Source organism: Physcomitrium patens, chromosome 18, assembly GCF_059467195.1.
Source record: "Physcomitrium patens ecotype Gransden chromosome 18, ASM5946719v1, whole genome shotgun sequence".
Classification (NCBI taxonomy): domain Eukaryota; kingdom Viridiplantae; phylum Streptophyta; class Bryopsida; order Funariales; family Funariaceae; genus Physcomitrium; species Physcomitrium patens.
In genome coordinates, this window is record NC_143427.1 from 57,823 (window position 1) to 69,597 (window position 11,775).

Genomic DNA, 11,775 nt, shown 5'->3' on the forward strand with positions numbered 1-11,775 from the left:
CTTGTAATCCTAAACCCTAAACCTAACCCCTAAACTCTAAACTGGGCACACCCTTGTAACTCTAAACCTTAAACCCAAAATCCTAAATTACATTTTTTCACAAATTATAAAGCATTTACTAATTTGGATTATCACATTTTTATTTTTTTGTAGACAATATGTAAATTTTATAGTTTTTTTTGTACTTAAAAGTTTCATTTATTATAGTTTCAAGGATTTCATTTAAAAGGATGATTTTTTGATGTAGAATTGCATTATTTTCCCACATATATCTTTCCACTCATATTTTCCCTCATATATCTTCCCACTCTGACACCTTTTTTTTGTACCACATGAATGGTTCAACTTTATTCATTTATAAAAAAGGAAAAACGCAACCACCCAACAAAACAAAGAGAAAAACAAACTAATCACAACAAAGTGAGGGGAAGGGTAATCCTCTGGCTGAGCTGGACCGCGTTGCTGCCTTGGTGACCTTCGCGTGGCTGCTTGAAAGTGTGCAGTTTCCAGTGGCACTTTTCGTACTCGCGCAGTGCCGAATCGTGTGGCCATGCTCGTCATGGTCCTAGCGGACCACACACTCGCATCGCATCGTTGAAACCCAATTACAACTGGATCTTTTGTCCAGCCGTCGTGACACACGTCATTTCACGGCGTTGGATGACGCTAGTATTTCACTCTGCCACTGTCATGGTGCCAAAATTGGTGGGTACTTATGATGGTCGTCGGCCGCAAGTTAGCTTCCAGGGCTTGCAAAAACCTGGCCACCTGGTAGGTTTAAAGGGCGTACTACTAGCGTGATCGACAGGAATCATAAACATGGCTGAGGGTGGACTACTGTTTGGATTTGAGCTCGCCGATGTTCTTGTAGCTGCAGTGCTTATTTCTGTCGTGGTGCTTTACTTCCATGCTGAGGCTCTGCAGCGAAGGCGATGCCCACCAGGGCCTTGGCCTTGGCCAGTTGTGGGAAACTTTTCAGCGTTGGGAGACCTGCCCCACAGAAACCTGCACAAACTTGCCGGCAAGTATGGAGGTCTCATGTATCTCCGGTTAGGTGTGGCTCCAACGTTCCCTTCACAGTCCAACAATTCTGTTGCTGTTGCCTTGTCAGTTGATGTCTCCCATTTGATCCTCCCTATCCTGAGCCTTGAAATGCATTGTGCCACCAGGGGCCAAGCCATGTTTAGTGATTTCCACGGCTGCCGTGGCTAAGGAGTTCTACACAACCGTTGATGCAAGCTTTGCTTCGCGGCCGAAGAGGTTCTCATGGACCGTCTGGAACAACAATGACGAGAACTACAGAAACATCGGCCTCGCTGAGTATGGACCCTATTATCGCAAGCTGCGCAGGCTTCTGAATACAGAGCTCTTCTCCCCAAGGCGTCATGCCTCCTACGAAGTTACAAGAGCACAGGAGATCCAGTGCATGATGAAAGTTCTTCTAGAGGAGTCGGAAAAGGGCAATCCAGTGAATCTCCAAACCTGGTTGCATGGCACAACTTCCAACAACATGACCCGGATGGTCGTCGGCAAGAGGTACGCCATAGCTTGCTTTCTCAGAGTAGTGGGGTATTCTCTTGATGGAATAAATTGCTACGGTAGTTAGAAGACACACGATATCCTCTCCAGAACAGGTGTATGACTTCAAATCCCTGAAGGAAAAATCATCTTTGGAGCTTTTTTCTTTTCAACTCATCAAAACTTCAACAAGGATTTTGTGAAGTTTTGCTCCTTTCCACACAGGGTGACCTCAATTTCGTCTTAACTCTGAAACCCCATTCATCTCTTCAAGTATTTTCAACTTCTCTACAATTTTGATGCTGATGCAATATGTCGAACCTGCTTCTAGAGAGGTTTTGCAACTTAAGTAAAAGAAAGACACTCCTCTTTTCTCAGTATGAACTTGTTAGAGTCTCATCCTACATGAAAGCAGGGCCTTGCTACATTGTGTTTTCACTTAGTGATTTAGTGTTCTTGTCTACTCACATTGTTACACCCGCATGCGCGTGCGCAGGTTCTACGGTGTCAGTGGAGACGATGGTGAGAAGCAAGGACAAGACCTTCAGAAGATGACTTCCAGTGTCTTTGAACTTCTTGGTTCTGTAGTCATAAGCGACTTTGTGCCCTACTTGAGCTTCATCACTAAATTACAAGGACATGCATCCAAGTTTTCCAAGATCCGCGATGTTTCAGACAAACTCACGGCTGATTTTTTCGACCTCGACAGCCACAGAAACAATTATAAAAAAATGAAAAACGACCCAAGCTATGTCCCAGATTTTGAAGATGTACTAATGGAGACGCCATTCGAAAACGGCACTAATCTCCCTGACCAGGACCTTCTAAAGCTACTACAGGTAAGAGATTTTGTGTCTCTCATTTGAGCACTATTTTGCATAATGATATTTCTTAGTCACTGGCGTAGGACGTGTAGGGCATCGAGAGTAACCAACAGCTGGTCTGTAGAACAGGAAATGTTGAATGCTGGGACGGAGACTAGTTCGAACACTTCAGAATGGGCTATGGCCGAACTCATCAGGAGGCCAGAACTGATCGAGCGAGCACAGACTGAGATGGATTCAGTGATAGGTTCCAAGCGCCTCGTGGAAGAATCCGACATCCAACAACTCCCTTTTCTGCAAGCCGTGATGAAAGAGAATTTCCGGCTGCATCCTCCGCTCTTACTTCCCCATGAATCAAGAGAGCCTACAGAGCTTCTTGGGTACCATTTCCCGGCAGGAACGGAGGTGCTAGTGAACTCCTTCGCAATCCACCGAGACCCAAGTGTATACGACAACCCTGACAGCTTTGATCCTGATAGATTTCTTGCACGCCCTCACGTGGATCACATGAGCACAAGTGATCCCTACGAGCTCATGCCGTTCGGAAAAGGCCTCCGGATGTGCCCAGGATACAGGCTGGCGAATACGATGGTGGCCTTGATGTTAGCGAATCTCCTCTATGTATTCGACTGGTCTCTGCCGGAAGGTCAAACTGAGGTGGACATGACTGAGACAATAGGCCTCTCCGTCAGCAAGAAGCAACCGCTGTTCTTGGTTCCGAAACCCAGATTTGAACTTTCTTTGGAGAGCGTAGCAGAAAATTGATTGCCTCAATCACATTCTGGAAATGCATCTAGGGAGAAAGACAAATATTGTGTTCGGGGATCTTGAATGTAAAAGTGAACTCAATATTCGCTTCGAGGCCCTGATGCACGGAAGGTGTCTCAATTTGTGAAACTTTTAATTATACATAAAGTTGTAAATGCGGCGGGTGGTGGGTGGTGGGTTTAGGTTTCTCTTCTAAAACAGTACAATTGAAAATTAAACCTATCGATTTTTGTATTTGACCTTCAATTGTTCTCACTTTATTCTACAATCGTGTAAGTGCGTTGTAGGTGTCGGGCGACGTTCACTATGCACATATTTGCACCGTGACTTGTGAAGGAAAGACCGAGTACAATGATCAACTTGGCTTATGCATGATTTCCTGGCACATGTGGGTGCACAAGTGTCTGACCAAATCATCAAATTAAAGGTCACTGAAGTTGGTTTAAGGTCTCTTGTGCACGTCTAGATAAAAAGTCTCTGGTACATACTATTCTTGTGCTAGTTTGACATTACTGTTGAGCCGTTGTGACAAGAGAGCTCATGTCAAGGACAATCATCTAAACCAACAGGTTACTTTGTTGCTCCAGTGTTGGTGGTCGCATGCATTTCAGAGTGATTCGCGTTATCTCTAAACAACCAACCTCCTGGTTACAAATCGCACATGCTAATGAAAACGAATAAACAGGACAGAATCATGCCACTCCGATGGAATACCTGTGAGCTTTTGAACGACAAATTGCACTGTTCTTTGCCAAGTAAAACTGTGCAAAGCTAGTGGTGTATAAATCTGAGTCATAAAAACATGCACAATCAATATTGTTGAGGTCGACGGATTGTATACTAGGCACAATGAGACGACCAAGTTTAACAGATCTCATACCATACGATTCTATGGTTAGACCCAATGTAATCTATCCTAAACCCTGAACCCTAAATTACATCAAAAATCACTAAAAGTTACCACAAAAGGAAAAGGCTAATCTTTAAAATCCTTAATATCATGTTCTTTTATCTAATTCTAAATTATAAATTAAAAAAACTAATATTTATAGATTGAATTCAAACTTATAAATGTCTAGTTGAGAATAACAATTAGAGTACACATTTGATGACAATTCAACATACAAGATACAAATGGAGATACTTTAACAGGATTTTCTTTATCAAGATTTTTTGGTGAACGAACTCCTGGAGAAATTGACAGAGGTACTTGACATAAAAGTATTCAAGCTGCGGGTATTTTGCATGTATTTATATTCCAAATGCCACACCATAAACCATCAACTCTACTCCAATTAAACCAGGTTTATGGTTTAATACATCTAGATTCAAAGGTAGAGATATAATTTGCAGAGATATGATTCACAATCTAATGAAAATCCCATCTTCCAGAATTTGCATCACATTTGAATTCTACCTCAGATACCATATCTGCACTAAAAAGGAAAGACATAATTCTTACCTCATTTAGTTTAGGCTTTCTTTAGATTCAAACACTGAACTCTAAATCCTAGACCTTTGGCACCGATCAATTGACGGATTCTCTAAGTTCTCTTAATTGCAAGCTGCGCATTTACATTAATAAAATATATATACACCAAAAGAAAAAAATTACAATGACACATTTATCTTCAAGCTAAGACTAATGCTATAAAAATGTAACAAAATCGACCATCTATTCATGAGGCTGGGATACATGCTTTCGGGGCAAGAGATCATCTACTTGATTGAGTCTCAGTCTTTTTCTACCACCTCGTGATTTCAAACTAAATTCTAAATCTTCGACTTGAAATTCCTCCCCTGTCATGACCACCAAAGACATTACAATAGTACAAATGCAATACGCTCTCATACTCATGCTCTTCACAAAGATGTTTGAAAAGGAAGACAAAGATTACTTTGAAACAAGTTCTGAAATTCACAAGCAACTTAGGTGGGGCAAGAAAGGAACCTATAGCCCCTTTCCAACCAATAACTCAACGAACATTAACATGTGAACTTGAACTTTATATAAAGTAATTTCACTAGTTAAGTAGGTCGGTTACTGATGCGGTTTGGTTAAAATCATCACGAAGCAAACTAATAAATAGACGTCAACGAAAATAGATGCACATACTCGCGAGGTATGGATTACTAACCAATTCCAATTGCGCATGTACACCACTCTTTTCGTGCTTATCACGAACCACTTTATACGCAAACCTGGTTTAAAAAGTCACCATTTATGAGCGGTGGAGCGGAGAGACTAGCATCACTAGAAGGGGGAGTTTATCGTCGCCATCGTTGTATAAATCGATGGGTGACTACATGCCTATGTTGCAGGATGTGCAAGCACAGTATGCAATTCGGTGGTGAACCTTGTTCTTATCCACGGCAATGCATGATGTAGAGGCGCCTCGAGATGACACGTTGGATGGGATGTACCAGAGGAGCCACAACTTTTGGGGGTAGGGTTTAGAGTTGCACGCATTCAACAATTTCTTTTGGAGCTCGCCGAGGTCGTCGGTGTCCAAGGGTGAGTTTTTGGGATTTTTGATGGCAAACGAGGAATCGCGGATCGAGGCGGGGAGCGATGAAGGGGGCTTTTATGGGGAGGCAAGAAGAGAGCAAGTTGAACGGACATGCGAGGGTTGAACTTGGGATTGGCATCACTGTTGGGGGCCGAGAGACCTGGTCGCTAGGATTACAGACATTTCTTGATGCATCGTTCAACAATTTTCTGTCATCAAACACCGAGGATGAGGAGGCATGGCCGGTGATAGACATGTACGGGTGCAATGAGTTCCGGATGTTGGAATTCTAGGTGAGGCGATGTATGAGAGGGAGGAGCCATGATTGGATGGAGGGCCCATTTGTCCATCCGGGCGAGAAAGCTAGGTGTTGCAATCCGTGGCGATATTACTACTCGGAGATAGCATGTAGGGACTTTCAAAAAAGAGAGCTCTTAGAAAGGCGATGCGTGCGAGTTTGGGTGCATTTAAGTATTTGAGTATTGGCTGCATTCGGCTCGGTACTTGGACACAGCCATGTAAGGATGGGCAGAATTACCATTGTTGAGTGTGGTTTTTAGTGCATATGTCGGAGCAGCTACAGTGGATGCCTACGGCGGCACAAGAAGCAACGACGAGAGATCAGAGCATAGGGTGTCATGAAGGGTTATCGCGAGTTGGTGCATTGGGGAGCTACGATCGAGCGTTGAGGTACGAGGACTTGTCCTACGATGGACCATCGGGATGTGACAGTTTGAGCCAGTGGTTGGAGCACTCGAGCTCGGCCCACTAGAAACGAGGGTGTGCCGCATTGTAGAATTCATTGCCTAGGATGATGTTGGTCGGGCTCACATAAGTGCCGCATCTTCTTGAGCCTCTGTTGTCTTGATCGAGGTCGATTGAGGAATGGACGTGACTGCAGGGTGATTAACAAGCATGTCGATGTCTGATTTTGTAGAATCTATAATGTGACTACAGACGACGCTACAGTAAGCAGCATAGTCTCGAAGGCTACACTCACGGATGCATTGGAGGTAGGCACCAACGTCGCCTTTGGGAGTCTTGCAGAAGTCAAAGATGGAGCTGATATTGACTCCGTCAACGATGATCCTGATGAAAGGAGAGCCGGTGGTATAGTAGGTGGAGAGTGGGCAAAGACATATGGACAAGCAGCTTGAAGGACTCTCTAGACCTGGACTAGGTGAACCACCTATCTATGGGGGATTGCTTTAAGTAAGCAGAGTTCTGTACGCATTTATACTCCATACACACTTCTCACATGAGAAGAAATATGCAAGTCAGAACTCTAATCAGGGTCTGAAGACCCTAATTAGGATTTCTAAATCCTAAATTATAGAAAATGAAACACATCTTTTTGATAAACAAAAACGTTTATAGAGGTCTTTGGATCACTCTAAGCCTTGGCAAAATTATACAACAAAAAAAATTGTGATTTATTGAGAGATATTGAGGATCAAAAACCTCTACGACATCCATGTTACCCTAAACCCTAAACCCTAAGCCTAAATCCTAAACCTTAAACCCTGTAGAAATGGGTCATACTTTTTCTCTTGGTAAGAATCTCTATGACTATGGAGTCAATTTTCGAGAGAATAATATTATGCTCTTCAAATTTAATGATACTCAATTACAAAGTCAAAGGATTATAGAAAGTCAAGTATACGAAATGTGCAATATAGAAGGATATGGATCATTATCTTTTAAGTCAAAGATAGACAATCGTATAGTCAAAGTCAAGCTCTATCAAGAGTTATGCCATGCAATATTGGTTGTCATACAAAAATAATGTTTAGATGATATCCCTAGGATAATTCGCACTATGCGTATTAGACTAAATCAAATGCGAGACCTATTAGCAAGGTGGGAAGGAATGTCGAAGATATATCAAGAAATTATCTTTTAGGCATGAGATTGGAGCTTAGTGTTCGACAGAGAAAATAATAGATGAACATAAACTTTCTAGTAATCTTGACCTTTTTGAATATTCTAGCATAGAAAGAGCTATAGGAGGTCATTTTGATATACGAGAAGAATCTTTATAAAGATTCTTTCAAATATGCCATAGTCATTTAGCAACGTTGGCCAATGAGATTCATGGAAGAAATTCATATGCACCTTCTATTCGAGTCAAAAGTGCCTTAAGATTTGCTAGACAAGCAATAGGATGGAGTGGCAAGCATATGGAGCGACAACTTCAACAAGCAAGAGAGTGGAGAAGTGCCCAAGCAAGTCAACAAGCATTGATACAAGTAGGGCAATTCCTCTACGATGGTTGGGAGCAAGATGATCGAAGTATTCGTCCTCTCATCTTTGAATTTTTTCACAATGCACATTGGTTTGTTCATAGTAGGGTCGTAGATAGACGTGTAGATGGCTTGATGTTAAAGAAGACCAATAGTGGTGCATATTGGAAAAATGATGGAGTGTATGAAGATCGTGTTGGAGGAGCTTGCCACTTCATTCAAGAATATGGTACAAATTGGCGGAATCATATTCAATCCATTGCATAGGCTTAGAACACATATAATATAAAGTTAAATCATAAGTACATATAGTATAAATATAATATTTTCCAAAAAGAAAAAAGACATTTACCTATATAAATTATCCAATATATTATTATAATGTCCAAAAGTTTCTATGTATTTATTTCATATTTTTATAATATTTTTTTCATATATTAATAAGAGGCAAATTTTACTATTTTGAAAATCTCATATATCCTAAACTATAAACTTGCTGAAAATTTTAAACATACCATTGGAATCAAAAGCATGACAAATAGGGGGGTAGGTCAAATCAAAAATTCAAAACAATAAAGTACACAAAAATCAATGTAAAATTGTATCAAGTTAAACGCCTTATATCTCAAAATTGAAAAACATGTATAGGATTTCAAGACCATCACTAGATTCCTAGACCCTTAAAATAGGAGGGTAGCTCAAATTAAAACTTCAAAATTCATATTCATATGCAAAGTCAATTCAAAAGTCAAAATAGTCAAACACTTAATAACTACAAATATATGCACTTTTTGAAAACTTCAAGTACATATTTACAATTGGCAACCCTCAAACAAATCCAATGGACTTTTCAAAAATTTCAAAAAGCCTTGTATGACAAAAGTCAAAATCCTAAATTCTAAGTCAAAGTAGCTAAATCTTCCAAACTATAAACTTGTATAGGAAAAGAATTATACCATTGACATCCTAGACACCATAAATGGGGGAAGGGTAAGTCAAGTCAAAATCCAAAAATAATGATGCCCAAAAATCGAAGACACCCTTATAAACCTAAACCCTAAACTCTAAACCCTAAAACCCTAAACCTCTATAATGTAAAGTCTAAAGAGGAATATCAAGGAATTTAGCTTCACTTCCTATAAAATTTCCTTGCATTCACGTCACTTGGTATTTATAACAAAGGTATGTTTCTACTATAATAGAATCCTAATTCTATTTCTAACCCTAAACCCTAATCCGGGTTTTCTAAATCCTAATCCGGGTTTCTAAACCCTAAATTACAAAAAAATAAAACACATATTTTTGAAAAATAAAAACACTTATAGAGGTCCTTGGGACAATACAAGCCTTGGCAAAATTTCAGAACGAAGAAAACTGTGATATATTGAGAGATATGTAGGATCAAAAACCTCTAGGATACTCTTGTAACCCAAAATCCTAAACCCTAAACCCTAAAAATATAAACCCTAAACCCTAAACCCTAAAACCCTTAAATCCTTAAACCCTAAATCCTAAACCTTGGAGTGGTGTACCAATGTGGAGGTCCGGGGGAGTACTTGATATATCCGACGGATTCAGAAAATCCATTAGTATGTTAGTATTGATTAGATGACCAAATATGATGTGCACCATGTTAGTGCCCTGGACACAGGATTAAGTACTTTGCTCATGTTGGATTTACCGACTAATTTTTTAACTAGCACGGGAGTTGAAACAAAACATCGCCGTTGCATTTTTATGTCAAACTATTAACTTGGCGACCACAGCAAAGCCACGGACGATTAAGATCTATGAAGGTATTAAGGACCAAGAGTTGACCTGTTGGATAGAATTTTTCTTACATCTTAAGTCCACTTTTGCTTGGACTTATGCTTTGATTTAAAGGATATTCCTACTGACGTCTGTGAGCATCGTATCATTTTAGAGGAGAACGCTAAACCGGTACAACAAAGGCAACATTGCCTTAATCATAAATATTCTCTCATGGTGAAGGAAGAATTGGACAAGCTTCTTGCGGTTGATTTCATTTATCCAAAGTGCCAAATAGTGAGTGGGTTTTTCAATCATCATGGTGCCGAAAAAGAATGAAAAATCCACATTTGTCGAGGATTTTCAAAAACTTAATGCGGCCACCAAGAAGGATTATTTTTTATTAACTTTCATAGATAGTATATTGGACGCCGTAGCTGATCATGAATGTTATTCATTCCTTGATGGATTTTCTGGATATAATCAAGTTCAAATTGCAATAGAAGACCAGCTTAAGACAACCTTTAGTACGGATTGGGGTACATTTGCTTATTGCATGATACTTTTTGGATTATGTAACATCCCACCCACGTTTCAGAGAGTGATGACTCTGGCCTTCCAAGACTATCTCTGGCTGTTTATGGAGATCTTTTTAAATGACTTTTGTACATTCAATACAAAACAGGATCACCTTAATTGTCCGGGAAAATATTTGGTTTGGTGTGTTAAATTTGGAATATCGTTGAACTCAAAGAAGTGTCAATTTGGTGTTCCGTTCAATAAATTATTGAGACATATCATCTCCAGCCATGGTATTGCTATGGATCCTGACAAAATGCAGCATATAATGAACTTGCTCTACCCAGAGACGGTCTCCGATATTCCTGGGTTTGCAGACCATGTAAGTTATTATCGAAGATTCATTCATTCGTTTGCAGTTATTTATCAACCTTTAACAAACTTACTGAAGAAATCTCTGTCAGATGGAACTAGTCCCATCTGGACCATGGAGTGTACCATGGCCTTTGAAGCGTTGAAGTCAAAATTGGTCTCGCACCAATATTGGTGGCTCCTCGTTGGACGGAGCCCTTTCATATGTACGTTGATGCTTCCAATGTGGCTATTCGATCGGTGTTAAGTCAGAAGGATGATAGGGGTCTGGATCATCCTATCTATTATGCCTGTTAATAATTAGTGGTTGTCGAACGTAATTACACTACTACTGAACGAGAAGCGTTGGGTATGATATACTCGGTTCAAAAATTTTGGCACTATTTGCTTGGATATCCATTTATTTTTTATGTGGATCATGGTGTCCTCAAATACATGATTAATAAGCCTCAATTGAGTGGGTGCATTGTCCAATGGATCTTACTCTTACAAGAGTTTAATTTTATGATTGTCGTATGACTTGGAAAGAAACATGCCAATGTTGATCATTTATCCCGATTGTCTAATATTCTCGGCAACGAGCTTGTCCCGGATGCTCTTCCTGACGTCAAATTATTTGTGGTGGATGTGATTTCTCCCGAGTATAATGAAATCATTCAATTTTTGATCTTTCAAACCTTTCCATCGACTTTCACTGAGAAGCTTAAGAAGCGACTTATTCTAAAGAATGCCCTGTACTCAATGATTCGCAACGCTTTGTATAAACAAGGCAAAGATGGCAATTTATGCCACTGTATCTTTTCAAGTGAAGTACAATCGATCCTCAAAGGTTGCCATTTGGATACTTGTAGTGGTTATTTTACAAGAGATAGTACTGCTTGCAAGGCTTTAATGGCCGGATATTGGTGGCCCACAATGTTTTCTGATGCGCACCAATTTATTTGCCGTTGTGATCCCTGTCAATGAATTGGTGGACCCACGGGTACTTGCGCCATGTCGTTAGTTCCAATCTTGGCACAGGCTTCGTTCAAAAAATGGGATATTGATTTTGTCGGTTCCATCACACCAACATCAAAACTTGGCCAGAAGCGATATATTTTAGTCGCCATGGACTATGTAACAAAATAGGTACAGGCTATTGCTACCTGCCATGATAATGTCAGTACGGTGGCTACTTTATTATACGAGAATATTATAACTTGATTTGGGTGTCCGAAGGAATTGGTTAGCGATCACGGCACCCATTTCCTAAATCCTACCATAGCTGCCTTG

At 40.2% G+C, this 11,775-nt stretch overlaps 1 protein-coding gene across 1 annotated transcript; it reads left to right on the forward strand.

Annotated features, from left to right (window-relative positions):
* The first annotated feature begins 758 nt into the window (after nt 1–758).
* LOC149987411 (flavonoid 3'-monooxygenase-like) lies at nt 759–3,356 on the forward strand. The gene is made up of 4 exons (XM_090244322.1): nt 759–1,054; nt 1,170–1,536; nt 2,015–2,357; nt 2,472–3,356. Exons 1-4 carry the CDS (start codon nt 820–822, stop codon nt 3,105–3,107), a joined length of 1,581 nt encoding a protein of 526 aa, XP_090100448.1. The 5' UTR covers nt 759–819; the 3' UTR covers nt 3,108–3,356.
* Nucleotides 3,357–11,775: the final 8,419 nt, after the last annotated feature.

Excerpts from the sequence above, each read along its gene's own strand:
- LOC149987411 (XM_090244322.1), top strand. The coding sequence starts at position 820 with ATGGCTGAGGGTGGACTACTGTTTGGATTTGAGCTCGCCGATGTTCTT. Across the intron at positions 1,055-1,169 it reads TCTCATGTATCTCCGGTTAG|GGGCCAAGCCATGTTTAGTG; the intron begins GTGTGGCTCCAA and ends TTGTGCCACCAG. Across the intron at positions 2,358-2,471 it reads ACCTTCTAAAGCTACTACAG|GAAATGTTGAATGCTGGGAC; the intron begins GTAAGAGATTTT and ends TCTGTAGAACAG.